The sequence below is a fragment of the Electrona antarctica genome (assembly GCF_951216825.1).
Source record: "Electrona antarctica genome assembly, chromosome: 4".
NCBI classification, from domain to species: Eukaryota; Metazoa; Chordata; class Actinopteri; order Myctophiformes; family Myctophidae; genus Electrona; species Electrona antarctica.
The window spans coordinates 40,019,947-40,043,957 of NC_136809.1; the positions used below are offsets into that span (position 1 = coordinate 40,019,947).

The following is a 24,011-nucleotide window of genomic DNA, read 5'->3' on the forward strand; positions in this document are numbered from 1 at the left end:
ACCCGCCTTTAAATCTGAGGGGGGTCAAAAGTTTCTCGCTTTCTTTGGCCCCTGGTCGTGGAATGACCTGCAAGCCAGACTAAAATTGGCCTTGAAAGTTCCCTTGAGAAGTTTCAAAAGGATCATCTTAAATGTACAGTCCAACACCTGCACATGTTCGGATGTGTACTAGCCTTCGCATATGCCCATATATTTATTGTTTTTTGGTTCCCGTCCATAATGTACTTTGTGTATTTGTTGTAGTTGTAAATTTCTTGTACCTGGTTATTGTTCGTGTACCATTTTGGAGTATTGTTGTATAGGTTTCTAGAGGTATTGTCATGGATTTATTAGTGGCTGTTGTATGTTGAAGTGTAATTATGTATCTGCCGCTTGGCCAGTTCCCACTTGAAAAAGAGAGTCTCAATGTGTTTTTACTGGTTAAATAAAAACGTATAAAAACTATGGGCGAGCGCTGGCGCTTTTGCATGGGGGGTCAGATCAACATATGGAATGAATTCTGTACTGGCCATATATGGAGCGTGTCTCGAGTGTACAGGGTTTGATTAGGTCAGATCAACATATATGGAGATCTAAGGGTGGCAGTGGGGGCAGTATCTTGAGTGTACAGGGTTTGATGAGGTAGGGCCGGGCCTTAACTTTCTGGCATGTTGAGACCTAGTTTTCACCGGCTGCCTGGGCGTGGCTGCACTAATAACTTTGGGGCAGGCTCGTCTAGAGTTTGATTGGACAGGTATCAGTCAAAAGGGAGACATCGAAGCGGAAGGATGGATGGGGAAGGATCAATATATGGAATGTCAGGACAGATTCTGACATATATCCATATGGAGATCTAAGGGTTTGAGGTCAGATGTAGAGTTGCTGGCCAATATTGATGACATCAGGGATCTCCATATATGGGCTTAATTGCGACAGCAAGTCACATTTACTATGACATCAGGGATCTCCATCCCTGATGATGTCACGAGACCTGGGCACCATATATGGGGGCTTTCCCATGTATTTTTGAGTGATACACTGACAGACAAAAACGTACGATGTCATGGTAAATGCAACCTGTGGTCGCAATAATCTACCTATCTATATATCCCAACAGACAGACAGCGATATGTTTTTGTAACCAACTTTTCTGCCTTTATTGATAGGTTGAAAGTAGACTGACAGGAAATGGGGAGAGAGACGGGGTAAGGGATCGGGAGTCGAGCCCGCGGCACGCCGTCAGGCTGGCTCAGCAGCCTAGGTGCCCCAGACGGTTGAGCCAACTGTCTGGGCCCTTTTTACAGCGATTGACATGTCAGGATCTTGTCAGTAGTACAGTACTCAGTATAATGGTCCCATGTTTTTTGGGGAAATAACAAGACTGAATTCCCATCAAGCTTTAGAGGACTCAAAGCATTTATTTTATTCACTCAAACATAAAAGGTATAAAAGTTTTCCTCCCCCTCCATTCTAAAGCAGCACAATGCATAAACATCCATCCAGACCAGTAACCAAAGCAACAGTAGTAAGACTGCTAGTCATTCATCATAAAACATCCATTAGCATTTCATTAGGTTTAAAGCCCAAAGTTCCCAAACCACACCAATGGTTTTCCATGCAACTCCTTGCAACCATTGTCCCCAAAGGCAGTTGCATTGGTGCGGTTGACCTTCAAACTGTTGTGTTGGCGGATCACAGGTGCAGTCTGGGCTTAACATAAAGGCTTACAGCAGTGGATCCCAAACACTGGTCGGGACCCATTTGTGGGTCGCGGACACATTTTTATTGTCACTTTATTTTGTTTGTGTTTCCTTCCCACATATAGTTTTTAATTATTATTATTTCAAAACCTTTAAAAAACATTCCCTAAAAAGCGAAGCTTTTCACGACTTTAAAAACAAAATTCAATCATTTTGTTTAGTAATTTTAAAAATCTAAGAAATGCCATACATTTTAAAACAAATGTTTTAAAAGTAGTGAAAATAGCTAGTTTGGGTCCCGGGCAAACATCTAATTTCTTTTTTGGGTTTTGCGCTTAAAAGTTTGGGAACCACTGGCTTACAAGACCTGGAAATGCCTATATTCTGGAGTGGTGCCATTATTAACCCATTTAGACCTGAGGCCGATTCTAAACCTAACCTGGTTTCTGAAAACCTTCAAATTCTTATTCAATTGTTTTTAAATAATGATGTTGCTATGTATAGCAACAACTAATTAGACACAGAGGTAGCTCCAGGATGAAAAGGTATAACAACATATAGGTTGCAACAGATCCAAATGGGTTTAGTTATGACATCTCAGTTAAAATGAGGGGGGTTGGGGGGGTAGGTGAGCTGTCTGTACAAAAAATACATATGGTTGGCACTTTTAAACTATTGCCAGTAAACTTGAAAAATAATAAAAATCTGATCTTCACAGTGCAACACTGTTAGCAATATGCTATGACGCAGTCAAGAAATACATTTTCATAAAAACACAGCATAAATAAAAGGTGTAAATGTGTTGAATTTTTGTTTGAAAAAAAGACAAAAACAAAAAACATTGTTCAGTCAGTGTAATCAACTACCTGCAGTAACGCATTGTGTAAATATTGTACTGAGCAGTCTTTGGCGTACTCTACTGGAGACACGTGGCCTTTATAGGACCATACCGGTTGTGTCTATTCACAAGTTTGGTTACATGTTGTAACATAAAGTTATATACAATTTGCTGGTAATGGCTTTATTTTACATTCATGTTTGAATTTTGTTCTTAAATCAATCTTTTCTCCACAGACTATTTTCAGCTAGAATTAAAAAATCGAATTGATAAAATACAACAAAACGGTAGGAGTTCCCAAGAACTTTCAAGTTTCTTCAAGTTGATTTTCACACTGTTCTGAAATTAACAGAATCCAGAGGCTTCCTCTGATATCAAAAATCATTTGGATTTGGATAACGGTCGGCAGTAATGTAAAGCTTAGAGTTAAACATGCCAGACCACCGGCCGGTATGGTCCTTTAACTTATAGAAGGCGGAACGAACAATAGAAGTATAGTATAAGAATTATACTTATTCTAACATAATGCAGTCTTGTCTCATCTGCTCACAGGTTTTAGTAGATATTTACTGTAACAAGCTTTAAATTCCTACCACAAACCTGTATGACAGCGACCATCCTTCAGGATTGTTTAAAAAATTAAATAAGAAAAGTAATGACAGAACAGTGCATTGGTTTTCTCCTGGTGAGGAAAATATATATATCTGGGCCGGTGTGTGTGTGTGCGTGCGTGCGTGTGTTACTTGGCAGAGGGGGGCAGATAGTATGGGTGGAACAGTCTCTCGTGTGCACAGATGTGCAGAGCAGAGTGTGTGTGCAGCAGCAGACGGGGGAAGCGAGAGGTGAAGTAGTTGACGAAACCCTCCGGAACTTCACCAAGGGTCTCCTGGACCTCCGCCGGCAACTCGTGGTAGTGATGTTTCTGCAACACGCATAATTGACATGAACACACACTGATCTTATCCCCCCCAGATTCAGCACAAACATAGGGATGAATTCATTCTACTATTATGCCACCAAAAAGTGGAATGCCCTACCACCACCAGCCATCGAAAAGTGTGACTCCCTAGTCCCGACTCCCTACCCTCCTTGAAAACCGCCATAATAGAGCACCTGTCTTCAATTTGCAACTGGACCTAGACAAGTCTTCTAGCTTGCCAACATACAATACCCCACAAAGTGTTTCTGTAAATATACTTTTACTGCATGGAGGTGTATGGAACTCCAACCTCCCCCGGCAAACCAAACTCAGCTTCTTCTATGGAATGGTAGTCTGTTCTCCTATACGGCAGTGAATGCTGGACCCTGAAGCCAACCCTGCAGAAGTCTCTAGATGGGTGCTACACCAGAATGCTGCGTGCAGCGAACGACACTCATATCTTCTTCCAAAAAGGACTTTCAAACTAGGAAGGGTATAGCCTAGTCAGCCTGCAATGACATGCATAAGATTTGGTCATCCCAGCTTAGTAAGATGTTCAAAGTAAAAATATTTAGGACGATCGTTGAGCCGATTCTACTCTATGTCTCTGAGACATGGACACTTTCAAAGAAATTAGATTAACGGTTGGATGGCACTTACACCTGCCTTCTAATGAGAGCGCAAAATCTGTCTTGGAAGAGCTACCCATCAACTAATCTAATATACGGCAACCTTCCCCGTGTTTCTTCACTAGTCCGATCCAGAAGAACACAGTTTGCCGGCCACTGCTACAGAGCTGACAATGAGGTTATATCTTCCCTTCTTCTCTGGAATCCTGCCTCAAAGCAGACCAGAAGTAGAAAACTGTCGCTCCCTCGCTAGGGACATCGCTAGGGACACATGCATCAGTAAGCAGGAACTGGGGATGGCAATGAAGGACCGGAAAGTCTGGCATGGCATTGTGAAATCTGTATGATGGAATCTGTATGATGGTATGCCAAGGGTGAGCCAGAACATAGCAGCCAGTTAGTTCTGTGGGAACCAACACACGGGCACCGGTCCCACATTAACATTTATGTGGATGTACTCAAGATAGACCCAGGAGGGCAAAGCACCAACAAACTGGCCAGATCTATGGAGAACCAAGATGACTGGAAGCGACGATGGAGGGCTCTTCTGAGGACGACCTAGTATTGATGATCTCTTGTATAGTATTGTATGTCTTTATGGACCACGATGGAAACAAGCTTTTTGTCTTATCCGTTTTTGTATAACTAACTGTACCTCTGTACTTTTCGCAAACTGTTAATGAAGTATTCAATCAATCAAAAAAACATGAAGAACGAAAGCAGATATTACAGTATGTGTTAAGGACAGACGCACACTGACCTTATTCCTCATGGCTCTCAGCAGGTCTCTGACCGAGTTCCCTTTGTATGTCCTAAAGCGTCTCAAATCTACAACACACAACACGGACAATTGGATTCACATCATTTGTTTAAATGCAAACACAGCAACGCATGAATCAACAATGGCAGGATCTATTGGATGTGTGTGTGTACCCGTTTGTAGAGGCACAGAGATGTGCATCCTCCAGTTGGTTCGGACCACGGCTCTTCCTGCATGCTCCAGTCTGACGACAATGGGACTGTCAGCTGGTTCCTTCTCTATACGGTCACTTACATCCTGCAACATGTATACACACATACAGAGAGAGGGAGAACACACACACGTTAGTAAACACACCAGCTCATGCTCCACTCCATGTCCCGAGAACCATATCTGAACATTTGTACTTTTGCTTACCATGTCAGCTTTTAGCAACCTCATAGTTTCTTCACACACACACACACACACACACACACACACACACACACACACACACACACACACACACACACACACACACACACACACACACACACACACACACACACACACACACACACACACACACACACACACACACAAACCTGGAAGAACAGCAGCTGCTTCTCAGGACTCCAGAAGAAAGGATGTTTGAGCACACAGGAAGTGGAAGGGCGTGACTCCGGGTCAGGGCTGACCATTCGCTCAATCAGATCTCGAGCTATGACATCATCTGATTGGGTAGAGACAAATATTGTTTAATGTACTGAAGGAAGAAGGGAAAAAAGGATGCATTCCGCAAATCATTAAATTTGAGGCACACAATATACTCACCATGCATATCCTCCATGAAGTGTGACAGTGTGTATTCCCCAGCCAGGATGTTAAGCTGTCGTCGCAGGGTGTCTCCAAATGGATGCTGCCCCCCACTGACCACATAGTAGAACACACAGCCTGCTGAGAACACATCCACAGCTGCTGTCTGGAGAGGAGAGGAGAGGAGAGGAGAGGAGAGGAGAGGAGAGGAGAGGAGAGGAGAGGAGAGGAGAGGAGAGGAGAGCCGTGTAAACGAGTTTGGCGAATGTATGGTGTGTGTGCGTGCGCGTGTGTCTGTGTGTCTCCTACCGGGTTGTTACCAGGCGTATCCCGCAGCACCTCGGGGGCGATCCAGCCTTCCGTTCCTGGTATTCCAGAACGCAGGGAAAAGCTAGTTCGACCATCCTTGATCTTCTTACAGAGACCAAAGTCCGAGATGAGAGCCCGGATCTGGCCCAGAGCCCCGGGACCGGAGAGCAGGATGTTCCTGGGCTTCAGGTCCCGGTGGACTGAGGGGAGGGGAGGGGAGGGGAGGGCAGCGGATGGATGGGAGTTGAGGAGGATAAAAGGAGAGGTGGGGAAACACAGACACGCATTTAATGTTTAACTGCCAGAGTCTGATAAACGATTGAGCTGTAAACAATTACATTTTGTGTGTGTGTGTGTGTGTGTGTGTGAGACCTATGTTTAAGGAGTGGAGATGGGAGAGGCCACACATGGTTTGCTCCAACAGGCTCACAGCACCTATCCCAGGGAAAGCGGATGGTTCCTCCACGTACTATAGAGCACACGTGTGTACATGCACACACACACACACACACACACACACACACACACACACACACACACACACACACACACACACACACACACACACACACACACACACACACACACACACACACACACACACACACACACACACACACACACACACACACACACACACAATTAGATTGTTGTAGTTGCCATTTCTAATTCCATCACTAACCTTAAGCATGAACCTAATCCCTAAATGCCTATTCCTATCCCTGATCCCAACCTGAATCTTTTATCAGTCTCTCTCAAAAGGACACGGAAAATATCCCCACAAGGTTCATTTTGACACATACTAAATTGTATTACAGTACTATCCTTGAAGTTAGCTTGCTATGAAAGAACGTTGCCATCTTTGAACATTATGCCAACAATACCAAGGTGCAACAGAGTCTTAACCCATTAGAACCGGGAAAGCATCATTGTCATTTTAGATTCTAGGGTTGGCTATTCAAACATAGCAGATATTTAAAAAAATAACACTTAAAGAATCTTGAAAGTGTGATAACTACTGATTTAGAAGGCATTTTGTAGAATGGGGCCTCAGATCGTAATGGGTTACATGCACACAGACCTGCTGCAGAGTAGCAGTGCACAGCTCTATGGCTATGTATGTGAACAGATGGTCTCTCTCTGTGCAGAAGTAGCGGATCACATTAGGGTGTGTGTCGGACTGTCGCAGCAGCTGCACCTCGCGTTCTGCTACCTCGAAACACTCTGGGAGGATGCGTTTCACTGCTACGTTGCGATCGTCAAAACGACCCCTACACGAACGCACACACACGCACACACACAGTTAGTCTATACACAGCATATACACACATTAAAAACAATGTCCTTATTTCAGAATCCCAGACTGGGAAAGCTAGCGTAAACCATTGCACGCATTAAGCTCTACCAGTGAAAGTCCTCACTGTCAGGTGAAAATAAAGAGGTTGGCGACTCCAAGTTTATCAGTTGAGACGTGGTTGTCTGAGCAACAGCGGTGGCTTACGGTGAAACGTTCACATGAAGAAAATACTAAATATAAAGAGTAGAAAAACAAAAGTACATGTACAGAGATGCACTACCTGAAGACAAACGTTCCCGCTGTGCCATGTCCCAGGATCTCAGAGGGAGAGAAAGAGATTTTCCCAACTTCTACCTCCTCGCTACCCCCTTCTAACAGAGACAGGAGGAACAGAGGACCAAAAGAACAGGTGATGACTGCTGTATAGCTTACAGTTTATCAGATTCTGTATAGGACCAAAGAACAGGTGATGACTGCTGTATAGATTACAGTTTATCAGACTCTGTATAGGACCAAAGAACAGGTGATGCCTGCTGTATAGCTTACAGTTTATCAGACTCTGTATAGGACCAAAGAACAGGTGATGCCTGCTGTATAGCTTACAGTTTATCAGACTCTGTATAGGTTTTCAAAAGCCAAACTTCACGATGATACAATACATTAGTTACAATAAGACGTTACATTAACCACTAAAGCCCTGTATAATTTGTCATGACAATAGCTCATCTACAGTTGGAGGCCATCGATATTGTCCTTTTCTTTTTGCTGAGGTTTGCGTGATCTGCGCAAAAGGACAGTTAACCCATTTTGGGCGGGAACCCCTTTTGGTGTTTTAAACATTATGTTATAATTTAGCTATTAAAAAATAGCAGATCTACAAGCTCATAGCGCGCCACCGAGTGGCGCGCTACGAGCTTGTAGGTCTGCTATTTTTGAAAAATCGTGAAAATATTTATTCCAGAAAACTGGAGGATTTAGAAGGATTTTTTAAAATTTTGAGGTCAGGCCTAAATGGGTCAAATGATAAGGGACAATATCGGTGGCACCCAACTGTACAAGCTTGCAATGTGTCCCAATGCAATGTGTTTGAAATACAAGTTTTGAAAAATAAAATTAGCGTGGAAAACAGACAAAACTGCCACAGCTAAAAAAGAATATCCCTGGGCTGTCTGGTGCTCCTCGGTTTGTATTACATTTCGCTCACCCCCAGAGTTTTTTTTTTGCTGTGACATTTGAATCTGTTTGTAAGCGGCCCTTGGAAATTAATCTTCCAGACTTCCAGTTCCAGACTAATATCTACGCAGTTATATAAGTCTGGCCATGCCAGGCTTTTAGGCTAATAATGCATTGGTCTAACAGTAGACCAATTAACTGAATTCTAAGCATTTGTCTCTGGCCTTGATTCAAAACTCTACTATGCTGGTGTTTGGTGGCTTGGTTTATCTTTGACATGAGGTGTGTGAGTCACCTGTCATGGCTTTGTGGCCCGTGTTGTTGTGTCTGTCAGTGTCTGAGCTGCCGCTGAGGTGAGGATTACAGGGAGTGTCAGTGGAAACAGGCTGGGATCCTGTTATAACAATGGTAAGAGAACAGAGATTATGTTGTTACTCTTGCATAAACACTTCAGGGACTGACAGCCTTTGTTTGATATTAACCCATTAACATGGTCAAACGTGGTCAAATAAAGCATTGAAAGCAACATGGCGGTGAGAAGACTGAAGCAGTGTGGGAGGCATTCTTCTCACCGCTGGAGACGTTTGTGTCTGTGGAGAGCTGTGTGTCTGTTGAAGTGACGGTGTCAGAGGATGGAGAGGTCGCGGCCTGCGTGGGAGACTGCATGCGCTGGAGACGAGACTCTAACGCTTCCTCCAGCTGCCTCTGGGCTTTCTGCTGTTGGGCTGCACGCTGTCCACACAGTCGCACACACACACGTTTCAAAACTCAGGGTTTACAAAGTGCTGTACAGGAGAAATAAAATCAAATACACTATAGCTACAACACAGAACAAACTACAGCAAGAATACAAAGTACAGTGAAACAACTGAGACACATCACTGAAAAGTATGCCGCACGCACGCACGCACGCACGCACACGCACACGCACACGCACACGCACACACACACACACACTTTAATCCTGAAGAGGAATCTATATCTACTAGCTTGCTGTTGATGAAACAGTGGGATTTGTATTTTTTAAATGCTCTTGATGTTACTACCACTCACCACACGGTGTCGCCAAACTACCAAACAGAAAATCCTACTGAGTTTGACAATAATGGCAGTTACGCATGCACTTCCTTGGTGGAGCTTAAACCCTAATCTTTAACTTTACAAAAATAATGCCTAAACCCAATCTTAACCCTAAACCGAACCTCACAGAAACTATGCCTAAACCTAACCTAAAAACCATGTTAACCTGGGCAAAACAGATAGCATCCAACGCACGCACAGTCGCGCAAGCGCACACGCACGCGCACACGCACACAAAGAGACTCACAGAGGGGTAAGTGAGGGCAAAGGCCAGCCATCCTCCTAGCAGCAGTGTTAGAACAGCCACAGTCAGAGGGTCCTGAGACAGAGAGAGAGGCAGCACATTGGACCTCTTCTGGCCCTGACCTTGAGTCCTTCCGGCCACACCGCCTCCATCAGCATCATCCTCACCATGGTTACCAACAGCCTTCTGGAACTAAAGAACAGAAAGTGGAACAGGAAGAGAAGTAAAGAAAGTTAAGAAGACGATTAAGAGTAGTGTTTTAGAGTAATAGTAGGAAGCTTTACAACGCTCTTTGGATCCTGAGAATAGTGAGAAACATGAATCATTTCTGCTGCGTCTCTGTGGACAGAGTACTGTATGTCCCATTAGACTCACAACAATATTAGATTTGGTCCTTGGTTAATCGAGCATATGAAAGAGCACAATGAAAATGGAGAAGAAAGTGTTTCACTTACAGTTTAGAAAGTTCATAGCAATATCATCTAAAGACTGCTTGACATAATCCTCTCACCCATTATCAGTTAAGTCCCAGAATTATTTTCAGAACTACTAAAATTCTGATTTCGAACACAAAGTTCACTTTTATTCTCAAAAGAATAAGATTAGAAATTACTCCTACTGAATGAGAGATCACAATGTTATCTCATCAGTGAGATAACATTGTTTTTCTCATAATTAATGCATATTATTTCAATATCTGCCAATGTGTAAAGTTATTAAGTTCTATATAAATTGAGAACAGAGTTTTCAATGTGAGTTTGGGTCTGGTCCTGTGTGATGATGATAATTTCATCACAGACAGCCTGGAGTGTGGGATGCTATGATGGCTGCATGAGCCTGCATCATCAGAAAACGTTCTCATATAATCGTAAGGTGCATTCACATCAGATCAGATGCAATAAAGACACACAGGAAATGGGTCTGTTGCAAAGTCTGTTGCATTTATACCAGAAACGTTGTTTTTGCTGAAGCAGAACATTTTTCAACTTGTGTGATTGGCGATACTTCAGGCATACACACTTTTGTGGTGTACAGACGAGGACGTATTCTGTGTTACTCGGGCAAGTAATTAGCCGATCTGCCCTTTTTGTCACACGGAGACGGTGTTTTGGGGGACTTAAACGGCTAATTTTGAAACTACCTTCCAGAGTGGGACTTTCACGTCTCCGCGTGTACAGCGAATGCCGCCTAATTTGCTGAAACGGTGATGTCATAGTCCCCTCGCCCCCTCCAAACTAACCAGTGTTAATGGTTTATTTCACCATAACCACTTACATATAAGTATCACAGCTATTTTATATTTGCACATAATGTCTATAAATCTCTTCTCCAAAAATAGCCGATCTGCAGCCCGCATGCATGAGCTTGTAGAGGAGCTAACAGAAACAACACCCTCGATCGGGAAAAATGTATACATATTTACGCAAACAGTTGCTGAGATTGAGCAGGCGTGCATGCACGAGAGAGGAGTTATGTGTGTGAGGAGCTGATCACAGATAGAGGGAAAGTGTTATATTTGGCCTATTATTTATGCTATATATTATTGACCGCGTCTGTGTCAGTCTCACAGTCACAGGCAGTGCGCACGAGAGAGGGGGGGGGAGAGAGAGAGGGAGAGAGAGAGAGAGAGAGAGAGAGCGAGAGCGAGAGAGAGAGGGAGAGGGAGAGGGAGAGGGAGAGGGAGAGGGAGAGGGAGAGAGGGGTGCTGCGTGTTAAAAAATAAATAGGCTACTCATCTTTGTGTTCTGTTTCACCTTATTGCTGAGTGACCACACAGGGAAAAGCAAGGGTTTAGAAGCGAAAAAGTCCGTTGTGGAGAAACATATGCACTCTCCACAGAGTGATTAGCCTACTAATGAGTGACAGGTGCTGCCACTTTTGGACCGTGGCTGAGGATGTCTGTTGGAGAGAGTGTGAGTGAGACAGACTCCATGGTGCTTGGGTGGCCATCTACAGGCCGGCCATGTGTACTACAGCTTTCTCTTGAAAACGCAGCAGTTTACCGGTCTCGTGTATACACCATACATAATTAACATAACCGCAATGTAGACGCAGGAACGTTTTATATCGTTCACAAACTTGCGCGGGGAACAGCCAGAGACGTCCTCGTGTAGCAAGGCCCTTTGTCTCTTTAAAGTTTACATGTCATAGAGATTATATTTCAAGGGGTGTTACTCACATGGTGCTGGTCGTAGCGGGCGGCAGGGGTGACGGGGGAAGCAGAGGTTCGAGGAGGTATGATGGCTTCACCAGATCGCTGAAGGTTGGCCGGGAACTCCCTCAGCATGGTGGTGTGGGCTAATGGAGGCAGCTCATGATGGCCTTACACACACAAACATGACATACCGGTACATTTATAGGAGTCCGAGTGTCATTGTGTGCCAAGATGGCGGTCGAATCTATCTGCTGTCAATTAAATCAAATACAAATTTAAATTGGACAACTTGCTTCTTCAAGTCTCCGGCTCTGCCACTGGTCCTGGGCAGTTTTATTTGTATCATTCACTCTTGACTTCATTAGCGAGTAGAGTATTAACCAAAACTGCCCTGAGAGCACCCTGGTGTTTTATGCCATTTAATTGGACGGCGGCATAATGGTTATAGGTTACAGCTGGTTCAGTTTAGATAAAAGGTTAGAAGCACCATAACTTGCTGAGTGTGCTGTAGTGGTAACATCTATGGCATGGTTCAATTAATAACGGTTTGTTAAGGTTAGGTTAGGGCCAGCACTGTAAGTATGGTTACGTTTATAGGTATGTGATTGGTGAGGTGTGTGTGTGTGGTGCTCTGAGAACATCTCGACTGTGGTCACAGAATTCAGTCTTTAACCAATAAACACAATGCGACTGTCTGACAATTAAACATGGGGAGCCCTTTTACACTACTAGATATAATTAGTTCAGATCGTCAGAATCAACAGACTTAAAATTCTCACCAAGTGAGAATAAAACTTTAGTATTTTTGTTACCACTCTGTCTTGGCATTCTCTTACCACCTCTTGTGGACTTCCGTTAGATATTTGGAGTCTGAACATTCACCTGTGACCTTGATTTGTTTTGGATTACATCGGTTAGTAAAGCCCTTACTCAGCCCTTTGTGTCATGAGGTTTTCATTACCAAACTATTACAATGCAACTTCCAGGGGAATTGATCCCAACCAATAGCCTTGAATCCCTAGAGTTTGGGGTTGTCAGGGTGTGTGTGTGTGTGTGTGTGTGTGTGTGTGTGTGTGTGTGTGTGTGTGTGTGTGTGTGTGTGTGTGTGTGTGTGTGTGTGTGTGTGTGTGTGTGTGTGTGTGTGTGTGTGTGTGTGTGTGTGTGTGTGTGTGTGCTTGTACCAATGAGCAGCCAGTGGTTCTGCAGGCTGTTTGTGCTGCCTGGGGGGTAGCGTACATCAGTGGAGGGTGTGATCTCACACTCTCCTCTCTCTCGGACGGTGACTCCCGCTGTCATCGGCCCCTCAATGCGTGCCAGCGTCAGCCCCCGAGGCTGCAGGGAGGACAAACCAACCAGTAACATGAACCAATCCACATTCTGAAGCCATCTATTATCATGGTGTAACTTAACACTTTTATCTACGGTGTAATTGAACAACACTCAGGATGTGCGTTAGAAACCTGGCCAAAACACACTCGCCCCCAGCAGTTCTTGTAGTCTTGTATTTGTTTTACTGAGGTTTAGATTAGGAATAGGGTTAGGTTTAGGCATAGTCTTACTGAGGTTAAGTTTGGGAATAAGGTTAGGTTTAGGCATAGTTTTACAGAGGTTACGTTATGGAATAAGGTTAGGTTTAGTCATAGTTTTACTGAGGTTAAAGTTAGGAATTAGGTTAGCTTTAGGTATAGTTTTACTGAGGTTAGGTTAGGTTTAGGAATAAGGTAGGGTTAGGCAGTTTTACTGAGGTTAAAGTTATAGGAATACGGTTAGCTTTAGGTATAGTTTTATTCAGGTTACATTTAGAATGAAATTAGGTTCAGGCATAGTTTTATTCAGGTTACGTTTAGGAATACCTAGTGGCGACCGTCCCGAGGTCACCGGATTTTACCTGGGGCGAGCGTGTTTTGGGTTGAGCATTCTTGTATTCCTCTGTATCATGTCTAATTGTCTATATTAGTTATGTGACTTGACTCATCAATTGATACTAATAGATTAAAAACAACACACTGTCTTTGTACTCACCACCAGTGACACGCCATGGTGGACCAGTGAGGTAGAGGCATAAAGATGGGAGTCCAGTTTGCCAACATAAAGAGTGGGACTAGAGAAAACGAGATTAGTATCACTGTAATCAATGAAAGACCATCACCAGCATCAACACCAGTGTTCGTGCGTGCGTGCGTGCGTGCAATATGTGAATAATTCCTCTTACATAAGTTGGGTTTGTGCACTGGCCTGCTCCTTCACGAACTGGTAGCTCCATTTGAGCGTGGAGTGTGCGTCTGCCTGCTCATTGGCCGAGGCAAAGGTGAGGAAACGCAGGGTCTCCATGGCCAGCGACAGGTGAGGGGCGTGTCTCAGGGAGTCTCCGGTGTACAGGTAGACCCCGACAACAGGAGAGCCGTAGTTCTGACTCCACAGGACATCACCTGGAAAACAAACACGCACACACACAAATAAAACACACGCAACAAACAAAACAAACAAAATACACGCAAGCATACACGCCCATGTCAGTTATTATGCTGTATGGGGTAGAAGGCCATGTTAGTAATACACATAGGCATTCACATATACACACGAACATGCAACCATGCACAGAACTTATGCTTATGGTTTATAATATATACTGTAATGCCTACACACACATTTGTACTACTATACTTGTGAGGACATCAACATTCAGGACGGCAATTTTATAAATAACCTTTTCAACTTGAATGCCATTTTGAACACGAAGAGAAATGGTAAATGGTGCATTTATATAGCGCCTTTAACCAAGGCGGATTGTGCATTACATTCACCCATTCTCACACACACATTCATACACCGATGGCGGCGGAAACCGTGCAAGGCACCAACCAGCACATCAGGAGCAATTAGGGGTTCAGTGTCTTGCTCAAGGACACTTCGACACTAACTCTGGGGGAGCCCGGTTCGAACTGGCAACCTTGCGGTTACCATCCAGCGACTCTACCCCTGAGCCACCGCCCCCCAAGAGAGAATCAAGACAAGGGTCCGACTTGAACCTGGGTATATGGTCCGTGCACCAACTGGCTGCTGAGTAGTCTTGCGTATCCAGACAACTATTCCACAATCTCCGAATGCTATATAGAGTCTGGAACTACACCTCCCGAATTAAGGAAGCTGCCATTTCCGTTCCCGAAAATATATTTTAAAATATCTTTAGAAATTTGTATTTCCTTTTCTGCTAAGCAACAAGCTTTATATGCTTAGACGATTTATATGTATATTAGGATAAATGTGTGTGACTGTAAAGCTTTATATTTTACTCATGATGGCTCTTCCGTTGCTCCAGACTGTATGATGGAAGCATTTGGAAATTGCGAGAGGCAACAGTCTGGTAACGCGAGACTAGCTGCTGAGCCACCATTGACACACTAAACTAAACACACTAAAACAAACGAGACAAACTGTGGAACACATGACATCACACACTTCCCTACCCGTCTCTCTGTCAACTGTCACAACCAGACCATCACCACTGGACACCAGGTGAGCCATCTCTGTAGGGAAGGTAATAAAGGTTAAAGGTCAACACACACATGTGCAAAGTGGGGCCCTTGGCTCCCAGGGGTGGACAAGAGGGAACATTGTAAAGGAGAGGGGGACATTTTAAATAATAATAAAATAATAATAATTGATTGTTGGCAGATTGTTGGCATCCCTATTTTGGGCATGAGGTTATTGTCAAATGTTGTAGAAATATTTTAACGTTTTCAGAAATACCGAAAATAGCAAGCTCACAGCATGACTTGTTGTGAGCTAGTAGGTCGGCACGGCAATCTTTTACTATTTCCAGGCCTTTTTAAAAGCCTTTTTGCAATAGGGGGCTGCTAGCCTGGTAAACCATCATGTGTCTTCTGTAGACCGGTCTGGCTACAAGCGCTGGGTGGGCGTTTTGCATAAACCAAAAAGTGGAACAGCCAATCAACCGGGATGGTTTACCTGGCTAGGGGACTGCAGACAGAGGCTATATGGTTACTTATATGGGGTCCATGGCATGGATTATTTTTTTAAAGAGTATCCAATAATTAGACGTACTGTAGTCTTGTTTCTCATCATACGGTGGAGCAGAGTAGTCGTTGTACGTTGCATTCCATCGCAGCTCCTGTGTTTTGGTGTCGAACATGGTGATCATGTATTCTGGAACACAAATAAACAGACATAGGCCTACATAAACATCCCATCACATCATAACTTAGTTTTAGGCCCCATTTAGACTAGCAGCCCAATCAGTCTAAATCAGATTTTGCCAAATCCAGATTGGAATCCAATTTGTTTTATGAAGTGAACAGAAAAACAGTCACATAGAATCTGACATTTACAAATCCGACTTGAACCCCTTTCAGATGCGTTTTCAAATGTGTCCAATTTCCACCGTTTTCATGCATGTAACTCGTCTCTGTTTTTGTGTGTTCTGTTGTTGTCGCCTGTCTGTTATAACTTATGTTGCGTTTCTGATCACATGCAAATAACAGTCAGTCCTAAAGGTCCTTTGACCAGTCTAAACAGAGCCTTACATTTGTAAGTGTGGCTGTTTCCTAATCTGGTTGAAAATGTCCATTACAGTATCTATTGACTCCAAACATATAGCTGACGCATCATGACTCAACGAGACTGTTAAGTGTTTACTGAGGGGATTGCATCGTCTACTACCAAAGCAAAAATGAAATATACACCCAAAGAGAGGGAAGAAACTGCTTGAGCTAGTTAATTGATACATCAAGACCACTTGGGAAATATAACAAAAGTTGACTGAAAGGCAATAATACAGAATAAAAATCAACAAATATTTGTTTTCCTCCTGGAATAGCATCATAAACACCATGTTGTAAAACAAAATTGGTGATGAGAGGCAGTATGGTTGTGTGCGTTTGTGCGTGCGTGCGTGCGTGCGTGCGTGCGTGCGTGCGTGCGTGCGTGCGTGCGTGCGTGCGTTACCTGTGCGACCTATGTAGAGCAGAGGGGTGTTGGGGCAGATGGAGTCAGAGGTTGATGTGGTTAAACTGGTCTGCTTCTCACCTGTTTCAGGATCCACTACAAACCACACATCCTGTTTCTTACCTGCAAACATAGACATTGATTGAATACTTTATTAAATTAACAATTTTGCAAAAACTACAGTTACACAATAATGCTAAAAGGATAACACAAAAAGCCCAGAGTTTCCATTTTGGTCCTGAGTATTAAATTCATCAAGACATCTAAAGACATACAATTCAAGAAATCATCAATACTAGGAGCAGTAAAATATAAATGTACAGAAATACAGTGGGGGTAAATTCTTTTGGCAAGCTATAAGACTGGGACTGGTCAAATGTATAGGTCCAGTTGTAAATTCCATGTGATCTTTTATGGCGGTTTTGGAGGAGGGTAGGGAGTTGTAGTTTCTGATGGCTGTTGGTAGGGCAGTTCACATTTTGGTGGCTCGTTTGTACCAAATCTGGGGGGAATAAGATCAGTCCAGCTCCCTCTGTTGTTGTGCCCATGAGCGTTACTAACTATTTTGAATTAGTTATAGTATATGGGCACTGGTTACTTGAGTATCTTGAAAACAAGGCCCATTGCAAGTTGCTGTACTCAGTGTCCTCTACCCTGAGCCATCCCACCCTAGCATAATGAGCAGGGGAGTCCAGGGGAATACCAAACGAAACGAGTCGCCCCGTCCGTCCTTCCGTCTGTGAACAGCTAATCTCCGGCACCGTTAACCCGGTCGATGCCAAATTTTGCACACACACTCCCTGGATGCCAACGATGAACCTCTGCCCCAACATTTCCAGAACGGCCTGTTATAGCGCCACCAGGAGGCCGCTTTGTGCAAAACAAGTTTTTGGACAGTACACCTACAGATTTTGTCCAAACATCACGCAAATTGGTACACAGTCTCTCTAGAGCCATTCAACGAAATGGGTCTTTCAGATTTCTCAGACTCCATCCTGATTGGCTAAGATTGGCTTCCAAAGTTCGCAGGAGTGCTCAGTTTCAAACAAAATGCTGCAAATCATGAACACATCGTGTGATTTCCATGAAATTGTGCACGCACATTCCCACTAGGCCAGAAATGCCACATGAACATTTTCAACTCAGCCTCATGGTGGCGCACTGGCGCTATAACTGGCCGAAAAGTGTTTTTACCTCTAACTGCACGGATCTGTGGATAACTTTGTATGCCAACTCCCTAGAGGCCAAGGAAAGACCTTTGCCTGGAATTTTTCACATCTGCTCTTTATAGCGCCACCAGGAGGCCAACATATGTAAAACACATTTTCTAATATTACTCCTTCAGATTTTATCCAAATTTCACGCAAATCGGTACACATGCTCTCCATAGTCATGTGATCAAGACGGGTTTGACAGTTTTCAAATCAGTCTCATGGTGGCGCTACAACAGGCCAAGCCGCGTCACACACACACACGTTTATATTGCTCCTAAACATTTTGCCCAACATCATACACACACTCCTATCCTCCTGGTGGAGACCTGTGCCCAGAAGGGCACTTTTTCTAGTTTCTAATCTTATTCTCAGTAAAACAAAATATAAGAACCAAGGCACCGAGCGGTCGGTGTGAGGTCGGCGAATAGAATTGAGGGGCGAGATGGTTTAGGGGCGACCGTACCTGATACCGTCCAGGGGTGAGGTTAGCTAATAACTGTGATAACGGTGTAGTAGGATGCAGAACACAAAAGTTAAACAAACTTGAATTAGCGAAACAGCAACTTCTATTCACCAAACGTCAGGAGACATGATTGCGATGTTCAGGACAACAAGATCTCTGTGCAAGCGCTCTATAATGAACAATAATAAACCCAATATGTGCTGGCATGTGACACAAAGACATCCAAATTAAATTATGAAAATAACTGCTTAGAAACAGGCGTTCACAGGCAAGTGAAACATTAGTGACACTGTTCAATGCAATTATGGGAGTTGGATTTCCTTTCTTATTATGAAGAATAAGAAAGACTATTTGTTATGTGAAACCCTTTGTAGGCATAGCAGGGACAGTATTCTACATTTATCTCTACTCGATTTCAAAGGGTTTATTAATAGAAACGGCAGGTCTACTAAAACTAAAATAGCATTGTCTTTTCATCTCTCATCACACATTTTGTGTAGCCTGTGGCTCTAATAGCATTCATGACATTAGTAAACGGAGACACTGTAGTTATAGCAGAGAATGAGACAGCAGCCTGAAAAAACAAAGGCAGTGACAGCTGTGGTAGTGCAGCGCGAGTATCTGAACATGCGTGTTTAAACGTCTGAACAACGTCTGAGCACAACGGCTGCACCCACATAGTCACATTTTGTCCAATCCATGACATGAAATTAGTCGAGTATGACAACACAAAACCTGGCCAAAACCTGTGCCAGCACATGCAGAATTGCACACACACACACACACACACACACACACACACACACACACACACACACACACACACACACACACACACACACACACACACACACACACACACACACACACACACACACACACACACACACACACACACACACACACACACACACACACACACACACACACACACACACACACACACACACGTCTCACCAGTATACAGTATGCCATCAGAGCTCTTGCAGGGAGCTGATTGGACCAACTCTGGGATGGTAAAGGGCAGTTTCTGTAAATGCACAGCAATGTTATAAAAAGGACACACATGCAAGTGTACACACATACATGCATACATATACATTAACTTAGATGTATATAATGTATACCGGTATTATATTTTTGGGTGGTTTGGATAATTTTGTATCCAGAATGCAGAATCCAGAAGGTTTTGTAATAAAAGGATTTTGCAGGTTCTAGACAGCGTGTCTTACATTGTGAGCATTTGGACTTTCCTTTTGTCCTACACACCTGTCGTCAAACTTTTAACCCCAAACCACACCAAGTGGTTTTAGTGTTCGTCCCAGCGGTGGGATATGTCCTGTTGCACGTCGGCGCATGGTGATTCAATTGGTTCAATTCAAAGGTTGCTTGCAACTACATGTGTCTACTCACAACTATTTGATTGCAAGGAGTTGGCATGGCGACCCATTGGTGTGGTTTGGGCTTTAGGTGTGCGTCAGCCTTTCTTCATCAGGTATAGAGATTGTCAAGTAAAATAACCGTGTGGATCAACAACTCGATACAAAAAATATATATAATAAATGGGATAATTTAGTTTGAGGTAAAAGTATCGGCATCTATATGTGACTCCACGATGGTGATGTAGCTTGCCAAAAAGAACAGATTTACATGTGCTGTTACCTTGTAGATTTGTTCTTTTTGGCACACCACACCCTTGCGTGACGGAGGATAAAATGAAGAATAACTGCAGATCTCACCATCAAGCCTTCCTTGTGTTTTCCACCCAGGACATACAGGCTGCCGTCATTGGGGTCTGGGAGGAAACCTGGTCTGCAGAATTAAAGTCATACATGTCAGTTCATACATGTTGTTATTCATGTTCTCACTTTTGCCTGCCTACTTTTGCTTTTATTTTTTCTTTATTGCTCTGTAAAGCTAAGCACTTTGAGTTGCATTCCATGGTGTGTGTGCACATGTGCGTGCGGCCGTGCGCGTGTGTGTGTGTGTGTGTGTGTGTGTGTCAGAGATGTACTACCAATACATGTTTTTTCCCTTCCCGATACCAATTCTGATACCTACAAGACATCCCAAAACAAACTGGTGAGGCTACTGCTTGGTCTCACTCCTACAACTCACCTTACCCCTGCTCATTTTGCTAGGGTGGGATGGCTCAGGGTAAAGGACAGAGTACAGCAACAGTGTGTGTGTGTGTGTGTGTGTGTGTGTGTGTGTGTGTGTGTGTGTGTGTGTGTGTGTGTGTGCGCGTGTAGATGAGTTACTCACTCAGTGAGGTAGACAGGTACTTGGATAATGGGATCTGAAAGATATTTTACAGACAAAGTTATACCAGTAAGATGCCCTGACAGCCCTGAGGTCGAGGTCGCGTGCAAGCATCCGCATAATGTTGAGAACTCTAGTTTTCGCCGGCTGCCATGGGCACGGCTGCACTAATAACTTTGGGGCCGGCCTGTCTAGAGTTTGAATGGACAGGTGTCAGTCAAAAGGGAGAAATCGAAGAGGAAGGACGGGTGGGGAAGGTCAACATATGGAATGTCAGAACAGGTCAGCTCCATATATGGAGATCTAAGGGTTTGAGGTCAGAGTTGCTGGCCGGCTCCATATATGCAGATCTAGGTGATGATCCAGTCTTCTCCATGTATGGTTATCCAAGGTTTGATGAGGTCAGTGTCGTGAGCTTCATATATGGAGACGGCCATATATGGTATGGAACGTGTCACGAAGTGTGACGGACTGATGACCATATATGGAGGCGTGACTGATGGATTGACGGACGGATGGACGGACTGACGTGTTTTGCACGTTTTCATAGTAATCTGCGACCTATGGGAACCATGCAAGTCATCGTCAAAGTCGTACACACGTTACCGCACATTTCCACATTTGACCCATCTCTTGGAGCGGTGAGTGAGCTGCACCTCGCTCGGGAATAATTTGATTAGTTAATTTGACCCCCCAATCGGTCGCAATTAACATAATTATGTGTGGAAAAGTAACAGTAGGCCTACTAGCTCTCGCTCTCTCTCTCCCGATGGCCTCCACCCAGGGCCTGTTTGTGTTCAAGGTTTCTTCCTGTTCCTTGCTCATGGGGGCCTGTTGGGTCTCTGTAGACTAGACTAGACTATAGCCACTCTCCACATGTAGTGTACCTGGCTTGAGATAACTCATGATATGGCACTATGCAAATGAAATGGATTGATTGACGACTGATGATGCTAACCTTCTCTGAGAGTCCACTTGATGTCTCCAGACTGCTTGGAGACGGCGTGGAGATTACCGTCCAGCGTGGAAATGAAGAGCAGGGACTCTGGCAGAGTGACGGAGCGTGCCCCTCCCACCTGAGAGGAGACGGATCAGAACAGAAGAGAGAACCCTCATGTCAGCGCTCTGCATTGCCAGAAGACATCAGGCACCATCGTGTCAGATTTCCTTCATTTCTACATGCTCCGATTTATTATAACACAAGTGTGAAGTGAAGGGATGTAAGCCTCTTATTGGGTGGCTCCTCTGACAGACAGGCCTGCTACAGTTACAGATTGACCAAAATCAAATAGGGTTTTCTTTTAGCAGGATATCCTTATTGACATGCTCTGTGTGTGTGTGTGTGTGTGTGTGTGTGTGTGTGTGTGTGTGTGTGTGTGTGTGTGTGTGTGTGTGTGTGTGTGTGTGTGTGTGTGCAAGCGGGTGTTCACCGCTCCCATATTTACCCACTAAAGGGGTGGCAGCTTGAAACACAGCACTCTATACCCAATGGTAGGCCTACAACAAGGCAACAAGACGTGGCAAACTGCCAGCAAAGACCGCACGCACATCTCACACACTTGCACGAACGCACCTGACCCCCGTGCGTGTGTGTGTGCGTGTGCGTGTGTGTGTGTACGCACGCACACACGCACACACAGTACACACAGTACACACACACACACACAGTACACACACACACACACGGTCACGGAGTATTAACATTCTGGGTTACAATTTGGATAACAGTTGCTAAACAGTTTATACAGCCCATCATATTCATATCATAGCAACTTAACTTTACTGGAGCCAAAAATAGAAACACGCACACGCAGCAGCCAGTCAGTCAGTCAGTCAGTGGATCCCAGTTGCGCTCTCCCTCCAAGTGCGCACGCAAATAGACATAAAACATAAACAACGCAACGGTTCACAGTGTAAACAGTAACTTGGGCGATTTACCTCAAATAGTTTCCCTTCCCAAGACAGCAGGAGAAGAAGAGACATGATCAGGCGTCCCGAAGCCCCCATAACGACCCCCAGAACTAGGCTCTTTCAGGTGGTCTCTAAACAACGGAGCGCTGGTAGTCTATTGAAAAACAACAGAGGTCAGAAGTAGAACTCTCTCTCAGTTTCCAGCGCTCGGCCAACGGTCCGGATGGCCATGATGACAACTGAAACCTTTTAAAACATTACTATGATGTTCGCCTCCTCGGGGAACGTGACAGTTTCTAGCGAAACGAGCACACTGTCGTAGAGCGACTACACTTTAAAAACCTAAATAATAACACTGGCATTATTGTTACTACTGCACATTTCCGTGTTGGGACGGAACCAGTGATGTCAGGAGGGGGAGCGACCTCCTGTCAAACAGCCGAAGGGGGGCGGCGGCTTCCCCGGCTTTTGATTGACAGAACAGTGGACCAATGGTGAAGAAAATGCGCGAGCAAATGGGAGGGATGTCAGAGAAAAGGCTGGAACACGTGGAGCTTGTTGGCTGTTCTTCGTGAACACGCAACAAGAGAGGCTCTCTGTGAAATAGAAAGTAGTGGAGTGACTGCATCATTTCCTCCCAACAGTTCTTTCCAACCGCCTCTCTGTCTTTATCTCTCTTTTTATCTCTCTCTTTATCTCTCACTCACACACACACACACGCACGCACGCACGCGCACACACACACACACACGCACACAAATTAAATGGAGACATCTGTCATTGAAAGGGAATAATTCCATACATAGTCTATATGTGTTGGCTCATTACTCGTCCTTGATAATTACATTATCTTCCAAATTTAAGAGGGCTTCTTCTGACAGAAATGAAGAGAATGAAAAAAGAAAAAATATATACAGATTCTAATTTCAGCCATTATCCATTGGCATGCACATCTTAACTGTAATTTATATGGAAATGAAATTAAACAAATAATGTTCCTGAACCTAACAAGTCATTTACGAACATATAGGACATTCTCATCCTGTTTTCTCATCTGTTTTCTATTAAAAAGCAAGGCTTTTGCACGACAGGTGCGTAGGAGAGGGACAACCAAGTGCCCGACGTCATGAAAAAGAAAAAACACCCGCAGTGTCTTCAAATGAAACTTTGAATAGGGAAACAGCAACGTTTTGGCCTGTGTGGCCTTCATCAGGCTATCTTTTTCAAAAATATAGCCTGATGAAGGCCGCACAGGCCGAAACATTGCTTTTTCCCTAAAAGTGAAAACGTTTTGGTTTTCTACCATCAATGGATGGTA

The 24,011-nt window shown here is 44.1% G+C and overlaps 1 protein-coding gene across 5 annotated transcripts; it reads right to left on the bottom strand.

Moving 5' to 3' along the window:
- Positions 1-1,379: 1,379 nt before the first annotated feature.
- On the bottom strand, positions 1,380-23,106 carry ern2 (endoplasmic reticulum to nucleus signaling 2). Of its 5 annotated transcripts, XR_013789853.1 has the most exons (25): positions 22,721-23,106; positions 21,741-21,858; positions 20,786-20,819; positions 20,260-20,332; positions 19,478-19,550; positions 16,844-16,966; positions 15,944-16,045; positions 15,346-15,405; positions 14,091-14,307; positions 13,901-13,979; positions 13,060-13,210; positions 11,903-12,045; positions 9,727-9,915; positions 8,972-9,131; positions 8,695-8,793; positions 7,507-7,597; positions 7,011-7,200; positions 6,302-6,398; positions 5,930-6,129; positions 5,639-5,786; positions 5,410-5,537; positions 4,999-5,122; positions 4,826-4,893; positions 2,853-3,439; positions 1,380-2,821 (listed from the first exon to the last, which is right to left on the bottom strand). XR_013789853.1 is itself a non-coding variant. In XM_079499201.1 (24 exons), exons 1-24 carry the CDS (start codon positions 22,787-22,789, stop codon positions 3,257-3,259), a joined length of 2,916 nt encoding a protein of 971 aa, XP_079355327.1. In that variant the 5' UTR covers positions 22,790-23,106; the 3' UTR covers positions 1,380-3,256. The 5 variants fall into 5 exon arrangements, 2 of the variants coding, with proteins under 2 accessions (XP_079355327.1, XP_079355326.1); XM_079499201.1 differs by having other exon boundaries at positions 1,380-3,439; positions 7,507-7,594; XM_079499200.1 differs by having other exon boundaries at positions 1,380-3,439.
- Between the last annotated feature and the right edge of the window lie 905 nt (positions 23,107-24,011).